Raw genomic sequence first — 20,056 nt, forward strand, 5'->3', positions numbered from 1 at the left:
TCCAAGCCCAAGGAAGGCACCTCAGCCCTCACAGCCACTGCCGAGCCAGAGAGCAAGAGACCTAGAATCAAAGATGGTTTGCCAAGGTGCTGTGTGTGGGGCTACACCTTAAAACCATTCGGAGACTGATGCCAGTGCAGAACAGTGACTCCCTTACTGAGTGGAGCATCTCGCTGGGAGTATGACAGCAGTGCTCTGGGATCTGCGCTGGCCACCTATCAGTTTTCCTGTGGATTTGAAGGTGTCAATTCTATCCTTTGAAGCCCTATATGACCTGGGACTGGCCTGCGTGAGGGATCGCTTCTCTCCTTGTGCCATACTGCCACAGCGGCTATCAGCAGGGGGCACCCAAGCTGGCTCCCCCTCTTATAAAAGAGAGGGGGCAGCTGACAGGGCATTCCATGTGAGGGCTCTGTGATTCTGGAACTTGCTCCCCTCTTTGGTCTGAAATAGCACCCAATTTAGTGGCATGCTGCCAAAAACCTCTGTTTGAGGTTCCTAACTGAGGGAGGGGAAAGGAGTTTTCAGTGGGTGTCTGGCTGGTTGTTTCTGTTGAAATGATGATGTAATGCAGCTGAGTCTGACATGTGGCAGTAATGATCAGACGCCTAGAGCCTGGCAGAGGTGTGCATCCTGCATTCTTTTAAATAAACAAGAGGTGATAGCAAGAAATGATGGAAACGTCGGGCTGGAAGGGGCCTGGAGAGGTCGTCCCCCCGCACTGAAGCAGGATTATGCTTAGACGATCCTGACAGTACTAACCAGCTAAACCTTTCACATGACATGAATTGTTTGCTTTGATTTCTAGACCGCCCTGGTGTGCAGGACACTTCTCTGGTGGAGTCCCTCCAAGACCGCCTTTCCGAAGTCCTGCAGACCTACATTCTGTGCAAACACCCTCCCCCGGGCAACCGCTTGCTCTATGCCAAGATGATCCAGAAGCTGGCAGACCTGCGGAGCCTGAATGAGGAGCATTCCAAACAGTACCGCTGCCTTTCCTTCAAGCCAGAGCACAGCATGCAGCTCACCCCGCTGGTCCTTGAGGTTTTTGGCAATGAAATCTCCTGACTTCGGAGGCAGGACAGCACAGCCAGAAATAAAGGGATAAGTCAGCCTGGTGAGCGGAGGGGTGTGACCCTTCACCAGGGTTTGTATAGAGACACAGTTTAGTTTCACACTACTGGAGAGGACTGTGTTTTCTGCACATCTTCAGTCACCTGGGTTGGCTTGCTGCAGAGCGGCATTTTTCCCAGCGAGTGGCTTTTCCACTTGCCTTTCTTCTGTAACCAACTCACATATCTCTTCATGGCTGTTTCAAGGCTGCCTTCAGATTGGGGCCTTCTTGAAACCACCACTTTTTTTGGTTTGTTTTACAAAGTAAAAACTGAAATGTCAGGCCACTAGTCGGGAGGAAATGACTGAGATTTCATGTGTGAGTATAGAATTCAGGGCTTCAATGAACCCCTAATGCTGTGTGTGGAGAGAGAACAGTTCTCTAGTTACTCCTCTAATCCCTTCCTAAAGCTTGCTGCCCAAGTGCTGTTGGTGCACAATTGCTGGCTCGTTCCACCCCAGAGCCAGCTGAATGATCCCAGCATATGCCCCCACCCCCTCCACAACTGGCTGCAAAGTAAAGAAATATCTTAGTCTCAAAATAAATAGGAAAATGTACTTAGAGGAGAACAATTCCTGTATCTCTGAGAAAAATCTCCATTTGCCCTCTGTGTAGAAGCTGAAGATCTCAGAAGCAATGGCACATTGTGGTCTGTGTCCCCCTGTTAATGTGACAGGAATGAATGGGATATTTGTAAAGTTACTAGTCTCTTGAGTTGCTCTGAGAGGTAGCCAGACTGGAAGTGGTCTCTGCCAGTTTCCCCCTTGATCTGTGATAGAGTGAAGACTGTCTCTTGGGCTCCCAGGATGGATAGCTAAAAGCATGAAAATCCATGCTAATCAACACGCTGTACCATTTTTGTTTCAATGTTGATGTTGCCAGCTGTCGAGGTGAGACATCAGATAATCACTTAGGAACAAAAGATCCCTTTCAGCCTGTGGGGTGGCCAGTGGGGTGGTTTCTGGGCCTTGGTGCCTGCTGGACAGTTATCAAATAGCTTCTTAACAGATTACTTGCCAAGCCTGTTAAATGTGCAATATCTTGGGATAACTCAGTAAGAATTAAGCGGGGAAGGATTAATCTCACTTCTTCCTGCCCTGAAATGTCCTGTTTGCAGCAAGATTTCAGTCTTTACAAGAGGAGTCCTGGTTTCTTAGAACTAAGAAATAAGGAAGGGGCAAAGCAGCCAATAAGCTGTGCATAGCATTGCATCACAGTCAATGAAGTTCTGAGATGAACCCAGTCTTTCATCCTGAGTTCTCCAGAGTTTTCCTGTGCTATGTAGGAGTCCTGCTCTCAATGCACTACAGGACACCGACTCTGTTATGTCAGGGGTCCCTGTACAAACATAGGCAATGATAGGGGCTAGCGATAGCATCCATTTTGGAGAAAAGCAGGTATCCACTCCGGGGCCTCCAATAACGGCAGGTCAAGTGTTATTAAGAGGGCAAGAAAGATTGCAGAAAAATCTGCCAGCCAAGGAAAACCAAACGACGCAAGAGCAAAGAAAATCCCTCTAGTTCAGTCCCTCGTGTGTCAGTTGTTGGGTGTGCAGAGACTGTTTGGGGTCAGGTTCTGCTTTGTGTACTAGGAAAATTACTTTCCATCTGCTAATGTGCATCTTTAGCAGCTGCTGCCGCCGCCGCCTTTGTAAATGAGTTGCTCATTTTCCTAATGCTAAAGAATCAGAATTGGGCTTTGAAGCTCTGTGTTCGTGCTCCTGTGTTGGGTGGCTACAGCATGGCAATGGTGTTGCTTTCTCTGTCTTTTGCACTAATGTGGGAAGGTTTGTGTTGCACTTTGGTTAACCCTATACAGCTCTCAGGAAGTTGCCAGTGGCCTTTCATGTTAAAACAGTTTATCCCATATGCCAAAACCTCCAAGCACTTATTGTAGGAGAGTGCATTCCCCCAGATTGTGAGATTTGGAATAAGAAGAAATGTTTCCTTTTTTAAAAAAGAAGAGTTATTTCATAATTCTGGAAGAAACTCAGCCTGCAGATTCCACAAATATATTCTTCTGGGTTCTGTGAAATCAGGGTATTTCTATTGTTTAAATTATGCCTTTCCTCTGATTCCTGTGTATTGACTTATGCCTGAAATGCCAACGGTCTCCGCTGTGCTCACTGCCACGGCTCTGCAAGAGGGAGCCCTAAATAATGATGTTTAATAAAATGCCTTGATTAAATATAAATAGGCAAACCTCTTTACTGAGTAAACGTTCCAGAAAGCTGAAGTTGAGATTGGCATAGAGCCCCAGCATGTCATCTACTTTTTAGGCATCTCAGTACTTGAATGTCATTTTAAAAGTGCATAGTTCAAGTGCATGTCTGTACAGCACAGGGTATGTTGGGACACAGCATTATGAAATACAGATGTTTAAGCCTCTGAATAGAATCTTCAAAGGGAAACCAAAGTAATTCCTCCCATCGGGGTAGAAAAAGGCTGTAGGAATGATAAGTAAATCCCTGGAGATATTGTGGTAAATAAATCCTGATAGACTAACAGTAGTATTGGAGCATGAGCTTTCGTGGGTGAATACCCACTTCTTCATCATGCTCCAATACGTCTGTTAGTCTATAAGGTGCCACAGGACTCTGCTGCTTTTACAGATCCAGACTAACACGGCTCCCCTTTGATACAAGAAATCCTGAGACTGCTTCGCTTTTATCTTTGATTGCAATCTCTCTTGTGTCCGCTGGGTGTCGCTAGCACAGCAAGAATGAAAACAGCTCCTTTGCAAGTGTTAAGTGCCTCGAGCTTACATAGAGCACAGTTAACCTTTTCCCTGTCTGTGTTCCTGAGTCTTGCCAGTCTGAAATATCCCTCACTCAGATCCGAGGAATTGATCTCCTCCTTGGTTTCTGCCCTTGTTTGAGAAGCCGTGGGATGGCAGTTCCCCCTCCTCAGAGAAAATCACTGTGTTCTTTAATACCGTTGTCACCTTTGCTTGAAATTGGTGCCTTAAATATAGATGTCTTGTTGCTGTATCGAATATATCTGTATGCTTGTGTGGTGGGTCTTTTAACCTCAGTTGATTCTCCCTTTGTTTGATTCCACGGTATGTGTGTAACCCCCCTGTGTTTGTGTCCTGCAGGCTGCCCAGTTCTGCTCCTCAGTCCTGTCCCCCCCTCCAACACTGGCTCCTCTCATTGGGCCTGCTCACTCTGTGTGTCTGGAGAAAATCCAGCCCTCGTGAGGACTTGCTCTTTGCTACCTCAACTCTTCTCCTTCAGTGCGTCTTGCCTCAGCCCTGCTAGTTTTCTTCTAAGGCAAAATTAGCACTGTTCACCCCGCACTCCTTGGGCCTGTTGTCCCGTTTCTTCCCCCACTTTCAAGCTTCTCCTTTTATCCTGTCTCTGACTCAGAGCTGGTTGGGAAATTGGGGGGGGGGGGTACTGAAGTTTTTCATTGTTTTAAAAATAGTTTAAATTTCCCCATGGAAAATTTTGACTCTTCCTCAAAAATCCAAAAAAGTGTTTGACTGACAACAGAAGAGTTGAAATTTCCCCCAGGATGCAAACGTGAAATTTCATAGTCAAAAACACAATTTTCTTTGGAAAAACTACTTCAGAAAACTCTCAATCAGCCATACCCTGATTGCAAGCCCCCTCCTCCTCTCACTTTGGCTTGCTCCTTCTGTGCCTATCCTTTTGGCAACCAAATGATATGGTACTCTCCTGTTCTGGAGGGGGATAAAAGCCTTCTCTTCACCAGCCACTGGACAGGATAGTGCCAAATGGGATGGAAGACTACTCAATATCCCGCTCCAAGACAACTGCCCCTTTCACAAATTCCTTCACTGGCTTCCTCCCAAGTTCCTCATCCTCCCGTTCCAATCTCTGCACAGCCCCATGCTGAAATCTCCTCCCCTGTTTTGCCTTTAACCTCCCCACATGCACCCTCCAAGCTTCCCCTGGCCCTGCCATTCCGTCTTTCCCTCGCTGTTGGCATTGCGCCTTGTTGTCATACTGCTGCATAGATCAACCCACCCGATCAATGCTTTCTCCTCAAAGCCAGTTGTTGTGGGAAGTGTTCCAGCTGTAGCTACCTCACCCCTCTTGGAGTTTACCCTGTATTGTACCCATTTGTGCCTTTAGACTGTCAGCTGTTCAGGGCAGGGACTCTTGCTGTCACATTGGACCCATAGTACAGTACCATGCTTAACTAGAGCACTATAAATGATTGGAGACCTCTGGGTATATGTATTTGTTCCACTCGCTAAACTGTGAAGCAGGTGTCACTAGAGGAAAATCTTTGACTGATGGGAGCTTTCTCTCCGTAAAGGAGCCTTTATCTAAGAGGGAGCCTTTCCAGTAATATAGCACCACAGTGCTCTAGCAATCCTAACCCGTCCTTAGGGAGAACCACAGCTCCTAAAGGGCATCCCGCACAAACACTGCACCTGTCATAGAAGTTCCCTTCGGTTAGACTTGGAGCGGTTCTGTTTCAGTGTCTCTAATGCGGATGTCGATGGGAAAGGGGAGCTGAGTGGAGAATGGAAGAAAAAAATCCTGGCTATTACTTTGAAACTCCTCAGGTTTTCAAAACTATTGAAGAATTAGGCTTTTGAAAAGATTTCTTCTTTCTAACCCAGAAAATGATACATGGAAGAATGTCCAATATCTTGCTAAAAATTCTCTGAATCTTTTTAATGACACATTTTTGTTGTTTGAAAAAGATGTTTTTTGACCCAAAAAACCCCACTTTTGTTCAAAAAAGTTTTGAGGGTTTTTTGGGGGCTGGCTGTAATTGAAACTGTTTTGAAAATGCACAAGCCCCCTTTGCGTTCTCCTTCAGCCAAAGCTCAATATACCCTACAACTTGCAAGTAAAATAGAATGTCAGAACTTAAATTTTAAAAAACAAATAAAAAGCCTTGCACCTCACTAAGTCTTTTCAGCAGCTCCCGATGTATTTTACCCAAATAGCTCCAGCTTTGCATCCTCAGTTGCCCGGGCATTGCTGTGCTGGGAATGCCCGGGTGGGTGCATGCTGAATATCTCCCTTAGTGTCTTGCTGTTCTAGACTGTTCGCTAGACCTCACATTTTCTTTCCTGAAACCATTGCACACACCAGTGAAGAACCACCACTGGGAAAAACTAGCACTAAAGTAAATGCTTGACTGGAGAAACTTAACATATAGACAACTAGGTGAAAATAGGGAGGTCTGATTTTAATATCCTATAAATGGCTTAGTTAAAAGAAAACATTTCTTTACGGTGGTGGGGAAAGGTGGCTGTTGTTTTTTTTTAATATTGATCCTGTTAACAAAAATGTAAGTTATAGATCTGCAGAATGATTGCGCCAAATTTTGTTGAGTAATTTAGTGTCAAAATGTAAATAACTATTTAATATAGTGGAAATGTTTTATTGTAAATTGGATTTTAAATAAAGTGTTTAAATCATTCAAAGCTGCTCTTTTGAACTGATAGAAGCACGATTTTTTTCCATTTGTGCGTGTAAAACAAGTGTGTACAGTACTGAAGTGAAATTTCTGAATGTGAAACACAGCTCTCTGTTTTGTTGCCTTGTGTAATATAGATTGTAAGGCAATGCACTTTATAAATAAAGATTTAAAAGAAATCTATTTTAATTATAGTGAGGAAGAATAGAGGCAGCTGCTGTCTCTTCCTCTCTCCCCCTTCTGTATGCTTTGAGCTTTTCCTAATGGGCAAAAAAGAGAAGCTGGACTACATGTGTATTAATGTGAACCCGACTTCAGAGCTTTAATGCTATGACAAAGGACGTTGGATGCTGTTTCATATTTGTAATATGCTGTTGCCTTATCAATAAAATGTACGGCGTTGTGAAATGCTCTTTTCAGTGGCGCTGGTTTGAATCTTTATGGGACTTTTTAAGCAGACAGTGATTCCATGCTTTATAGTTCTGCCCCTACTCCGACACTGCAGATAGTGTCCTGCCACCTCTCACCTCCAGTACCGCTGGGGAAAAACTAGTCCTGGTCTCAACATACAGTTGCATCAGTTTAACTAAAGGTGTAGGGTTTTGATCCCTTAAAAGTGCAAAACCCTCCGTAGCTGCGCTCATTTGATTTAAAGCCTGGCTTAAATAGCTCTAGTTTCAACTGATTCCTTGCTTATTAAAGCTAAAGCCAGAGTTAAATTTGAGCATCCCCACAAGTTTAAATTGGTGCAACTTCTGTGCGAAGACGAGGCCTTGCTCCCATAGCATAATACCTAATTCTGCAAGCTGCCCACCAAGCACTTGTTGGGTAAAGTACACCATGAACAAAAGGAGTCGGAATGTAACCCAATGCAGGAGCACCGCCAGCTTTTCTGCCGCCCTGGGCGGCAGAAGGTCCTGCCCCGAAATGCCGCCCCCCACACAGGCAGCGGAAGGTCCCGCCACTGAAATACTGCTGCGGTCACCGCCCCCCAAATTGTAGTGTCCTAGGCGACCGCCTAGGTCACCTAATGGGTTGCGTCGGCCCCGACCCAATGGCTTTTACAGGGGTATATAGCGAATTGGCCACAATGGCTGTTTGGCTCAAATAGCAGAGAGTTGAATCGTTTTACTGCAAGTAATAGCTAGTTTTTCAGTTGCATTTCATGAGCTCCGATATTGTTGTCCCCTTCTTTTTTTTTCCGACCTGAGCAGCCAGTCAGAATTCGGGGCCCTACGGCTGTTCCAGTTGGAAGTAGAAATTGATGGAGCCAGTATTTTCTCTGATGCAATCTTGTTTATTTAAAGGGAATGTGCAAACTCCAGCTGTCCTTGGTTCTTCCTGTATTGGGAGCAAGGGGAGCAGTTTCTTAGCCTCTTTAGCCAACAGACCCAAAAGCATGTGCTCTAGTTTTCTCCAGGGTGTCATTGTGCTCACCAGCTACTGCTTGGCTTTCTCGGGGTTTTTTTTTTTAACCTCTGCGTCTCTTTCTCTGTTTTGTTTTTTTCTCCACTTCTGTATGTTCTGCTTGCTTGCTCTCCTCTGTGTGCACTCACATGCTCTCACACACACTCAGCAAAAGTCCTCTGCCCTCCCGGGTAGGTTCACAACCTTTTGTACCTCTTACTAAAAAAAACCAAATATGTAACAGCTACTGTCTGACTCTCTCACTATGCCCCTGATTAAGTGGGACACAGTTGCAGAAGCGGGACCTAATTTTGTAATTTCCAAGATCATTACCAGATACTCTTCCGTTGTCAACACTTCAAAAAGGATGTTGACAAATTGCAAGGAGTTCAGAAGAGAGCTACAAAAATTATTCATGGGCTGGAAAACCTGCCTTGGAGCTTATTTAGTCTCTTACTCTATCCAGTTTACCTAAGAGGTGACTTGATCACAGTCTACTGGGGAAGAGATGGGGGGGAGCCTAGAGTTTTTCAGTCTAGCAGACAAAGGCATAATGAGATGTAGTGGTTTGGAACTGAAGCGTTTAGACTAGAAATAAGGCATAAATTAAGCAGAGAATAATCAGCCATTGGAACACATTTATCTGGAGAAGTGGTGGATTTCTCCATCAGTGAAGTCTTTAAATCAAGATTGGATGTCTTTCTAAAAGATATGCTCCGGCTCAAACAGTGTGAGGCTCTCTGGCCTGTCAAGTATCAGAGGGGTAGCCGTGTTAGTCTGAATCTGTAAAAAGTAACAGAGGGTCCTGTGGCACCTTTAAGACTAACAGAAGTATTGGGAGCATAAGCTTTCGTGGGTAAGATCCTCACTTCTTCCATCTGAAGAAACCCTGACTGCTGATCAGTGTTCATCCCCTTGACCTCTAGGGGCTGAGTTTCTAAAGAGCTGTGTGCACACATGCTGAAATGCTATGAAAATCTGCCCATTGCTGTCGCAAGGGGAGCTGCTGTGTCCTGAGCCCTTTGGAGAACTTGGAGGACTCAAATAGCTGAGCTCTCTTAAATCTGGCTCTGATTAGTGGATGCTAAACACTTAATCTGGGCATAAATATGTAGCACTTTCCCTCCCCTTCTTTCAATTATTTTACTCTTAAATATTTATAATGGGCGCCTAATGCACTAATAATTACCTAGGGGCGACTAGACAGCCGAGGGTGAGTGTAATTAACCCTGGGACCAATTTCCCAAGGGTTGCCATGGATTCTCCATCACTGACCATTTTTAAATCAAGAGTGGAAGTTTTTCTAACAGCTCGCCTCGAGGAAGTACTGCAGGGAAGCTCGCTGGCCTGCCTTGTACAGGAGGTCAGGCTGGATGATCACAATGATCCCTTCTTTCTAGCCTTAGACTCTATGAACCCAGGTCTAGTTCTCTGCTTCTTGAGAGGCTCTCGCCCACCCAGCCCTGGGGTGGGAACTGCGGGGAGACCCGCTCGCTCAGGTAGCACATGGCAAGTGAGGGCAGAGGTCGGGCAGGCTGTGGCTTCCCTTGGCCTTGGCGCGCATGCTCAGAGCGCTGCGGGGCATGCGCAGTAGCGGCGGATGGGGTTCGGGCTTCGCGCGGCCCGGCTGCTGCTCCGATCCCGCCCTATGCCGGGCCCCGGCCCCAAGCGGCCCCGCAGCGCCATGGCCCCGCGCATCGGCACCCACAACGGCACCTTCCACTGCGACGAGGTGCTGGCCTGCTACCTGCTGCGGCTGCTGCCCCAGTACCGGGTACGGGACCCCCGCCCAGCTCCCTCCGGACCGGGACCTGGGATCCCGCCCCCCCGGAGCCCCCAGCCCTGCCCTCCCCCAGGGACCCCCAGCCCTGCCCCCCGGGACTTGGGATCTCCCTCCGGACCGGGACCTGGGATCCCTGCCCCCCAGCCCTGCCCCCCCACAGGGACCCCCAGCCCTGCCCCCTGGGATCCCTCCCCCCGGGACCCCTGCCCCCTGGGATCCCCAGTCCTGCCCCCCGGGACCTGGGATCCCGCCCCCCCGGGAGCACCAGCCCTGCCCCCTGGGATCCCTCCCCTCCGGAACCCCTGCCCAGCTCCCTCCGGACCGGGAGCTGGGATCCCGCCCCCCTGGAGTCCCCAGCCCTGCCCCCTGGGATCCCTCCCCCCGGGACCCCCAGTCCTGCCCCTCGGGACCTGGGATCCCACCCCCCTGGGAGCCCCAGCTCTGCCCCCTGGGATCCCTCCCCCGCCCCCCTGGAACCCCCAGCCCTGCCCCCCGGGACCTGGGATCTCCCTCGGGACCTGGGACACCCCCCCCCCTCGGGACCTGGGACACCCCCCCCCCTCGGGACCTGGGATCCCGCCCCCCTGGGAGCCCCAGCCCTGCCCCCCGGGACCTGGGATTTTCCTCCGGACCGGGACCTCCCCCGGACCTAGGATCCCGCCCCCCCGGGACCCTCCAGTCCTGGGATTCCCATTCCCCGGGATCCCCCACTCTGTCCCTCCCACAACTCCCTGCGGACCGGGACCTCGGATCCCGCCCCAACCCTGCTTCCTCCAGACCAGGACCTCCCCAGGACTCGGATCCCAATCCGCCCACCCTTGTCTGTTCGGACCAGGACCCCCCGCCCGGGACTTGGGATCCTGGGCCCCCTCACCCTGCTCCCTCCACATCAGGACCCCCCCCCGGGATCCACATCTCCCTGGACCTCTGCGTCCTGGAACAAGGCCCCCATTTCCTACTACCCCCCCACCCAGGAAACTGAGACCCCCAATCCCGAGCACTCCCCTGAGACCACTTTCTCCCTAGACTCTTCCCCAAAACCAAGACCCCACAACTGCCCTCTCCCAGTCTGCCTTCCCGGGACCTGGGCCACCATCTGACACCTCCCCCTGGGAAGTAAGATCCGTGGGACCCCCCCCCTTGCAAACTGTTTCCACCCTGGGACCCCCACCTGGGAACTGGGACTTACACCCAGGACTCCCTTCTGCCCAACAGGAGCTGGGACCCTTATCCCGCAGCCCCTTCCCTGCCAGGAATTGGGACCCTCCACCTGGGATACCCATCCTCCCATACACCCCAGGCTCACCCATTCCCCAGGACTCCCGGCATCCCCACCCAAGACCACCATACGCCAGGACTTTCTCCTGCCTTCTGAGAACAGGACCCCCATCCCCTGGTACCCCTCCCCTTCTCATCATCCTGGGATCCAACATTCCCATCCCTTAGGACACCTCCATCCCCTCCTGCTGGCACTGGGGCATGCACCCCTCCCTTTCCCTTGGGATTCCCAGTCCCCTTTGCCCTGGGACTCACCACCTCTCTTCTGGGACCTCAAACCCTGGACACATCTTCCTCTGGCACATCCTCCTCCTTTCCCCCCGAATCTCCCCTCCCAGGCACCTGTTGTACTTAAAGTACTGCACAGGATCTTTTCAGGGGGAATAAGACAAAACGCCACATTTATTAGTGATACATGTATTCATTAACACTGTATTATATGCATATAGTATATTACACTTACACTCACACACACACACACAAACACACTCCGTCTTGTTGTTACCAGTTAGTTGCTCCCCTTAACTTCACTGGCCAGGTGAGTTAGATGGGGGAGGGGGTGGAGCCGGGCTTCTGCCGATCTGGATCGATGCTCCCATGTTGACAAGACGAGACCCGGGGTCCTCTGCAAGACACCTCACTTTTATAGCAGCTTTTCTCTTATGCAAATCTATACCAGATTCAAACTCTGTGTTTGTGTCCATTGGTCCTTTGTGCTGCTTTCTTTTGAGTGTTGTCCCAATGCTGCAAAGAGGGTGTTTCCAAAAGAAGGTGCTTGCTTCTAACCCCCGAGGTCGTCGGTATGTCTGCTTGTCTTTAATGAGCTCACTTGACACGATTTATTGTCCTTGGTTCTGGCTCCCAGCCCCTCTCCAACAGTTGAGGCTGTCTGGAGGTGCTGCCTTCCATGCCTTGCTCATCCACACCTCATTCATTCAACAGGGCAATTGATTAAGAGTGGGGGGGAAGAGCTCTTGTTCTACTGCTAGCAAAAAGAAATTTTTCTTCTATCTTATTCTATCCTTAGGGGCTATAATATTATACCAAGGGCAATGCAAAGTTTCTAAATGAGGCTTTGATACAAAGTCCCATGAAAACAGAGGTCACACCTGGGTAGACCCACCACAAGGTTATATGAAGAGGCACAATGTAAAGTCATATGAAAATTATCAGAGATTTATCTACACACCCCCCATCCCCTCTGCAAGACTGGGACTAGCACACCCTGGGACTAGGGACGGGGATCCGTCCCATCATCTTTCCTAGGAGACACCAGCCCCAGAAAGCCCTGGTTCCTTCTCCCTTGGGTGCCTCTGACCACTGCTGAGTCCAAGCCCTGCCCCTGCTCATGCTGATAAACACAGGATGGAGCTGAATTCACTCCCATACTGAGCTGCTTTGTGCAGGGGAATGTTTCATTGTGTGCGCCCCCCTCCCACCCCCAGGATGCAGAGATCATCCGGACACGGGAGCCCCAGCTGCTGTCCGAGTGCAACGTGGTGGTGGATGTGGGTGGCGAGTACGACCCTCAGAAACACCGGTACGATCATCACCAGAGGTGAGGACGGAAACGCACAGCCTCTGCCTGGCCCCTCCCACTGCGGGGGGTCAAAGCATGTTGCAAAGGAAAGGGCAGGAGCATCATGCCTCCCTTTATAGATGGGGAAACAGGCACAGAGAGGGGGAGGGGAATCGGCGTGGACCAGCAGACAGAATGCAGGGCTGGGACGCAGGCCACCTGGATTCTATTCCTGGCTCTGCCGCTGACCTTAGGCATGCCCCTTCCATTCTCTGGACTTCTTTTCCTTCCCGCTCTGTATCTGTTTTAGAGTGTGACCTCTTCTGGTGCGGAACTGTCTGTGCAGCACCTAGCGCAGTGGGTCCCTGTTCTCGATTCTCCTGGGATACAGTTAATTATGTAACAGCAAGGTGACTTGCCCAAGGTCCTACACCAAGCCACTGCGTAGAACCCAGGGGTCCTTACTGTCACTGGGTCATGGGGCACGGGGCCTGGACCTGTCCTCTAAGGGTATGTCTACACTGCATTGTAAACCCAGACTCAGATTTGAGCCCAAACCTGCCTACCATCCACACGCAAATCTGACTAACCCGGGTCCTAGGACCCAGCCCAGCAAGGGAAGAGAGGTCTGAGTTCAAGTCCCACCGAAACTGGATGCAAGCCCTGTCATTTTGCAGTGTGGACGCAGCTCCAGCCGCAGACCTGAGTCAGAAGGGCTGCGTAGTGCTGTATGGATGGGTTAGCCTGGCTCTGAGACCCAGGTCCAGCCATTGTACGCCCAGGTTTACAACGCAGTGTGGATGTCAAGTGCTGGCTTGGACACGCTGAGTCCATGAGCTGGGGTCGCCCAGATCTGGGGTTTCGATGCAGTGTGGACGCACCCTAATGGCTAGTATTTCATTGATTTTGGTGTATTATACACTAAAGAAGGAGGGGTCACCCCGGGGCCTTAGGAGCTCTGGCTAATTCTTCTCTGCCTTTTGCAGGTCCTTTGCACAGTCCATGCACTGCCTGAGGCCCGACAAGCCCTGGAAAACCAAGCTGAGCAGTGCGGGGCTGGTGTATTTCCATTTTGGCTCCCAGATCCTGGCCAGCCTGCTGGGGCTGAAGGAGGAGGATCCGGTAGTGCAGGCGCTGTACGATAAGGTAGGAAGTAGGGAGGCAGGGTGGGTGGGCACTAACCGGGGTGCCCCACACTCCAGGGCTAAAAAGGCCTGTTTTCCTCCTTAGAAAAATCATAACTAATACCCCTTTCTGGCCCCTCCTCTCTGAAGATCTCAAAGCACTTTGCCTCCTGTGTGGTGGATTGGTATCCTTAGCCTTGTTTTATAGCTGGAGAAACCGAGGCACAGAGCAGGGACATGTCTTGCCCAGGAATGGTGACTCACCAGTAGAAGTGGGATTGGAACCCCAGCCTCCCACCCCACATACTCTAACCATTAGACCCCCTTCCCCTCCCAGACCTAGGAATGGAACCCAGGAGTCCTGGCACCATCACCTTGCTCTAACGGCTGGCTGATGCTCCCTTTGTAAAAAGTACTGTTCTGCTGAACTTCCCCAGGAAACCCCCCCTTTTTTTTTAGACACTCGCTGTCCATATTCTCGGATTCCCACCATGATGGGGGGCAGTGGGGGATTCCTCCCAGCTGCATGCCAGAGACAGGGGAATCCGTCTCTGCTGTCTTGTTCGGAAGCTGCAGTCTTGTTCGGAAGCTGCAGGGGCCAGTTCGGCTCCTGGTACAGGCTCGGCCTGTCCTAACTTGAAAAGCACCCATGGGACTTGGCAGGGGTGCAGAATTGCAGATGGGTAAGAATGCCCCATCCTTGCCTCTGCCCTGACACAGGATGTCCCTGCTTCTGGGATAGAGGGGTCGCTGGGATCCCCCAGGAGGGGCTCTTTGGCCTGGCCTGCCTAGCAGGCATAGAGGGGTTGGAGGGGAACTGGAGAATCTCGGCATATGGTTTCCTGCTGATGCGTGCCCGGAGTTGCTGTGGTTTACAATGGGCGCTCTATCCTCCAACACCCTAGCCCAGTTCAAATGTGTGCCGTATAAACAGAGCTAAAGCGCAGGTAGGCTCATGGTCTCAGCCCCTTGGGGCAGGTCGTTTTCCCAGCAGCCCTTGCTGCTCCTTCTGCCGGTAGCTGGAAATGCAGAGTTTGTGGGCTCAGAAGGCCAAGCTGGGTCCTTTTCTGCATCATGGCGGCCGATAAAGGATCTGCAGGGGGAGCCGGGCTGCGATTCTGCCTGAGCCAGAGCAGACTCTGGCTTGGTCTGGGTATCTGCAGGGCTGGCGGGAGTTAACCCTCTTTGTGGCACTGAAGCCAGCAGGTCGCCGTGGCCACTGTCTCAGACGGGCCTGTTTTTACGGCCTCTGATCTGCTCGTGACCGGCCTGAATCCGCCATGAGGTTCCATCGGGAGGCAGGCAGGGCGAGGCGTCCCTGCTTTATCCTCTCCTCCGCCCCCATCCCAGCTGTACGAGAACTTTGTGGAGGAGATCGACGCCATCGACAACGGCATCGCCCAGTGGGACGGGGAGCCTCGCTACGCCATGACCACCAACCTCAGCGCCAGGGTGGGCTACCTCAACCCCCGCTGGAATGACAAGGACCAGGACACGGAGGTAGGCGCGTGGGGGCGGGCGGAGGGGAAAGCACGGGTACCAAGTGGGCTGCACCATGGAAACGTGGAGGGGAGCATAGACTTGGATAGGGGGTGGACTGTACCATAGGTACCGACTCTGAGAGTGCTCCGGGGCTCAAGCACCCACCAACCACAGCTGTTCAGTGGAGAGCAGCAGGCGGGCAGGGGCCTTGGGGGAGGGGGTGGAGTGGGAAGAGGCAGGGGGCAGGGCCTCAGGGGAGGGGGTGGAGCAGGGGCAGGAAGAGGCAGGGTGAGGGCGGTGCTTTGGGGGAAGGAGCAGAGTGGGGCGAGGCCTCCGAATGGAGCAGGGATGGAGCCTCCCACAGGGAAAAATAAAAGTCACTCCCAATGGGCTGGGGAAGGAGCAGCTAACGTCCCTGGCTTGTCTCCCCTCCAGGCCGGGTTCAAGAAGGCGATGGAGCTGGTGGGCCGGGAGTTCCTGGACCGTCTCGATTACTACCACCGCGCATGGCTGCCGGCTCGCACGCTGGTGGAGGAAGCCATTCAGAAGCGCTTCAAGGTATCTTCGAGCGCGCTGGGGTTCTTGGTCTGGGGGTTGCGACCAGCCCTGGCCTCCCCTCGTGGGGATTCTCAAGTTCGGGGGATCCCGGGGTAGAAGAGGCTGATCACTGTCCTATCAGCTATACGCTGGGCTGGGGTGTTGAGCCTAGAGCTGCCCCCGTTGGCAGGGGGAGTAGAGCTTGGGTCCAGTGCCCAATGTGGGTTTCCAAGGATAATTCATACCCTTTGCCAGCATCTCCCATCCAAGGATCTCCAAGCACATGACATCCACCGGGGGTGACGCCCACCACACACACACACTATATCAATACATTTCCACTCTGCAGAAGTGGGGCAGCAACCTACCTGAGGCCATGCAGTGAGTTGGGAATAGAGCCCAGGAGTCCTGATTCCCAGCATGCCCCCTGCCTGCGTTTCTCTGGTCACTGAACCTGCCTGGAAATTATTCCCACTTGCTATTCCAGTGGCTCTGCTTCCACAGGCAAGTGGGTTTCTTTCGACCCCAACTCCCTCCCTGGGGCCGTGACGACTATCTGTACCTCATTGGGCCAGGCACCACACAGTCAGGGACTGCGCCCGAGCGTGCCTGAGTCAGGGACTTGCCCAAAGAGCTCAGACACGGGAGGGGAAACTGAGGCACAGAGCAGGGCAGTGACTTGCCCGAGGTCACCGAGCAGGGAATAGTCCCAGCCCAGGGCACAATCCATTGTGGTCATAAGGCCCAGCATCCGGGAGCTCTTATCTGCTCCCTTCCCTTCCTGAGTCCCATGTCTCCCTCTCCCCTGGCAGGTGGACCTCAGTGGCGAGATCCTTGTGTTCTCCCAGGGCGGCTGCCCCTGGAAGGAGCATCTCTTCAGCCTGGAGTCGGAGCTGGGGGTGGAGAAACCCATCAAGTTCGTCTTGTACGCAGATCAGAACGGCCAGTGGCGAGTACAGTGCGTCCCCGCCGGGCTCCACACCTTCCAGAACCGGTGAGACGCTGAGCCCCCCCGAGTCCCACCCCCAATCTTCTCCTGCAGATATCCCCCCCCGCAATGGGGTGAGAGAGAGACAAGCCACTGCCTCTGCGAGGGGAGCAGGGGGGTGGGGGTGGAAGCCCCTAAATGACATAATTATACCAGTACAAACACTGTGTAAACTAGGCCCAAGCGGGACTCACTTGGGTTCATCTTAAACCTGCTCCTAATGGAAACCGAAATCGGAGCATCTGTCTGTCTTGGGTATTTCTGGGTGCCGCCCAGCTCAGTGTGTGAGCTGGGTCAGGCGAGGATGCCAGGGAGGTCGAGAGCCTTCGGACGCGCGTCAACCCCGCCCTTTTCATCCTTGCTCCGTTTCTCTCCTGGCCAGGCTGTCCCTGCCGGAGGAGTGGCGCGGAGTCCGGGATGAGGCGCTCTCCCAGCTCAGCGGCATCCCGGGCTGCGTTTTCGTGCACGCCAGCGGCTTCATCGGCGGCAACCGGACCCAGGAAGGGGCGCTGCGAATGGCTCAGAGCGCGCTGGCTCGGCAGACTGGCCCTGACGCACCGAGCAGCTGAATGCCCCTAGACCATCCCGACAGAGCCAGCCTCCGGGGTGAGTTTCTGGGTCTCGCTAAGCCTGTCCGAGTCGTGCCGTGAGGAGAGCCAGTGGAGAGCTCCCGAACTGGGCCCTGGCCGGCGGAAACGCCTGGAGGATTGAGGCCGGGTGGCCATGGAATCACAGCGAGGATTGGAAAATGCTGGGAGTGGAATAATAATAATAAAGGATTGTGGATGGACCTGTCTGTGTTGGGTCTGTCTGTAGCGGTGCATGCGGGGCCGGGCCAGGCCATGATGTAAATCAGGTCGGCCATGCTGGTCCCAGCCCCATATTATATGTGTGCTGTGCATCGGTGCTGGGTTGCATCAATGCAGGTACGCCAGGTAAACAAAGCAACACCAGCTGTGACATTCCCCAGGGCACGTTCTGGACTGATGGACAATTCTCCAGCCTGGGGTGCACCTTTTACACAGCTTCGCTGTGAGAGCAGCCACCCCTGGTCTGCTCACATGCAGCCTCCAGCAGGTACATCACTCCCAGCTACACGGTCTGCTATAGCCAGCCACTCCTGACTTCCACTGCAGAGAAACACCAGCAAGCTCCCAGTCCCAGACTTGCCCCCAGAAACGTGAGTCATGTACTGCCCAGCTCTCTCCTGGACAATACAACTTCATATAAAGTCTGTCATTTTATTAACTTAACAAGCTAAATGAATTCAAAGCACAGCTGTCTTTTACCACATGCTTCAGCAGTCTTACTGGTTGAACTTTCAGACAGGATCCCTCCCTTAGTCCAAAGCTGTTTCTTTGTTCCTCAGGTGGTGTGGCTGCCGTAGGGAGAGATGAAGGGAGAAAGATCTTGGGGCATCCGTTCCCCATTCTTATACCTTTTCCTCTGAGAATCATCTCCAGTTGGGGTACAGGAGACAAAATCTGTGAGGATGGGAACCTCCAGCTGTTTCTTTGCCAACATGTACATTTCTCACACCCTTTTTTCTGCCAAAGAATGGCCCTTGTCCAGATGATGGTCTGTTTGATTTTGCTGACACCTGGGTGAGGGGTCAGTTTGCCTTTTGTCTCTGAGGAACTGATGTGTGGCTGCTTCCCCAGATTTGGAACATGTCCCAGTAATATACAATAGAATCTTATAATTTTACATGTAATGTTGCCACACCTTTTACCAGGACAATAATGATCAGCAAATTATGAGTTTTCAGATGATACCTTGCAAGGCATAGTTTGTACAAAATTTATCATAGTCTTATCGTAGTACAGACTGTCACACACCCTGCAATTCTAACCAGGCAATGGATTCTGCCTCTGATCTCTTTGGCATATCATCCCAATAGTCTTCCTCATGTCTTGGCAGTGATACCAGACACCTCTGTCTTCCTGGGGAACCAGGGTGCAGTATCCAGCCGGACTCATGAAAGACACCCCCCCCCCCCCCCGAGCCTCTGCTTGAACCAAAACCCATCAGAAGAAGAAAACTTGCAGAGAGCAGTGAAGGGTGTTGGGAGACACACCTAGACCCCTCCTGACAAGGGTGACAAGATTAAGACATCTCCATTAGCATACAGAATGGAGAGCAAAGATAACTCCCCCAGCCTCATCTGCATGAAAGATGGGACAGGAAGACATCTGGGCAAGTTTGATTATCACTTCAAAAGTTTTTTTTCTCTTAATTAATTGGCCTCTCAGAGGTGGTAAGACAACTCCCACCTGTTCATGCTCTCTGTATGTGTGTATATATATCTCCTCAATATATGTTCCATTCTATATGCATCCGAAGAAGTGGGCTGTAGTCCACGAAAGCTTATGCTCTAATAAATTTGTTAGTCTCTAAGGTGCCACAAGTCCTCCTGTTCTTCTTTTTGCGGATACAGACTAACACGGCTGCTACTCTGAAGACATCTCAGTTTACATACAGAATGGAGAACAGAGAACCACACTGAATTCTGGGACCAGAAAAAGCAGGGAAGCACTGCATCCTGGGAATCTCTGCTCCAGATGCTAATGAACCTACACCTGCACACACACCCAGCTCAGCAGTTATCAGACCAATTCTAGTAATGAATCCTTAATTGATATCCAAATACTGAAGCAGCCTAGTTGCATTGTGAGCTCCCTTGAAGAAAACACCACCCATAGCCAAGAGTGATCAGCTCCTGTTGTCTAGTCTAAAGAAAACCCTTGAGTCAACAGCTTACCTATAAACAAATCTAGTGTTCTCCCTTCAACCATTGTAATTTCTCTACAAAAATTATTATTATTATTAGATCCACACTGTGCATCAGTTCCGCTGGAACTCCATCTCCTGACTGATCGTGCTGGGGGCTCTGCCAGTCTCCAGCATTCAGAACCCTCAGCTACCATCACCTGGGAACCCCGACCAGTTCAGGTCTCATGGAGTGGGTGAGACCCCCCCCTCTTTCTCTCTCTCTCTCTCTCTCTCTCTGTTTTCCTTTCTACCTTAGGTATTAACCTTTAATCATGTATTTTATGTTGGTTTAGTCCTTCTTGTGTAGTTAGAATTTATTTATTGAATAAATAACTTCTATGGTTAAGTTGGTTGCTTCTCTCTCTCTTGCTGAACTTTACTCGTTTGTGTTTTTAGCTTCCCCCATTCACTCTACAGCAACGCTTCTTTTACCTAAGCTAAAGATCCCTGCAGTGCCCAAAATACTGCGGGGTTTGCTCATCGAGTAGGTTACTGCCAGTACAATTGTGTTGGGGGAGTGGGGATAGGGCCGTGCTGAATCTGGGACGCAGAAGGGTAACAGCTTGAAAGTGCTGCTTGACCTACTCCATGGAGCCCAGGAGAGTATAAGGAGAGACAGCTTAAAGTGCTGCTTCCTCCAGCCCAGT

The 20,056-nt window shown here is 51.2% G+C and overlaps 2 protein-coding genes across 12 annotated transcripts in view; both read left to right on the top strand.

Annotated features, from left to right (window-relative positions):
- VDR (vitamin D receptor) overlaps window positions 1–6,931 on the top strand; it is a 120,481-nt gene extending 113,550 nt beyond the window's left edge. For all 6 annotated transcript variants that reach the window (XM_065576020.1, XM_065576019.1, XM_065576021.1 and 3 more), the window contains one exon: window positions 809–6,931. In XM_065576020.1, the coding sequence (XP_065432092.1) occupies window positions 809–1,068 (260 nt within the window). In that variant the 3' untranslated portion in view covers window positions 1,069–6,931. The remainder of the gene's footprint in view (window positions 1–808) is intronic.
- A 2,569-nt stretch (window positions 6,932–9,500) lies between these two features.
- On the top strand, window positions 9,501–19,755 carry MYG1 (MYG1 exonuclease). Of its 6 annotated transcripts, none has more exons than XM_065576022.1 (8): window positions 9,501–9,700; window positions 12,433–12,545; window positions 13,493–13,652; window positions 14,981–15,130; window positions 15,548–15,670; window positions 16,462–16,643; window positions 17,020–17,243; window positions 19,075–19,755. In XM_065576022.1, the coding sequence occupies exons 1-7, from the start codon at window positions 9,527–9,529 to the stop codon at window positions 17,204–17,206; spliced, it is 1,089 nt and encodes a 362-aa protein (XP_065432094.1). In that variant the 5' UTR covers window positions 9,501–9,526; the 3' UTR covers window positions 17,207–17,243; window positions 19,075–19,755. The 6 variants fall into 6 exon arrangements, with proteins under 6 accessions (XP_065432094.1, XP_065432096.1, XP_042698142.2 ...); XM_065576024.1 differs by having other exon boundaries at window positions 19,468–19,755; XM_042842208.2 differs by lacking the exon at window positions 19,075–19,755 and adding an exon at window positions 18,007–19,039.
- The last annotated feature ends 301 nt before the right edge of the window (window positions 19,756–20,056 follow it).

Source organism: Chrysemys picta, chromosome 22 (assembly GCF_011386835.1).
Source record: "Chrysemys picta bellii isolate R12L10 chromosome 22, ASM1138683v2, whole genome shotgun sequence".
Classification (NCBI taxonomy): Eukaryota; Metazoa; Chordata; order Testudines; family Emydidae; genus Chrysemys; species Chrysemys picta.

Excerpts from the sequence above, each read along its gene's own strand:
- MYG1 (XM_065576022.1), top strand. The coding sequence starts at position 9,527 with ATGGGGTTCGGGCTTCGCGCGGCCCGGCTGCTGCTCCGATCCCGCCCT. Across the intron at positions 13,653-14,980 it reads TGCAGGCGCTGTACGATAAG|CTGTACGAGAACTTTGTGGA; the intron begins GTAGGAAGTAGG and ends CCCCCATCCCAG. Across the intron at positions 16,644-17,019 it reads CTCCACACCTTCCAGAACCG|GCTGTCCCTGCCGGAGGAGT; the intron begins GTGAGACGCTGA and ends TCTCCTGGCCAG.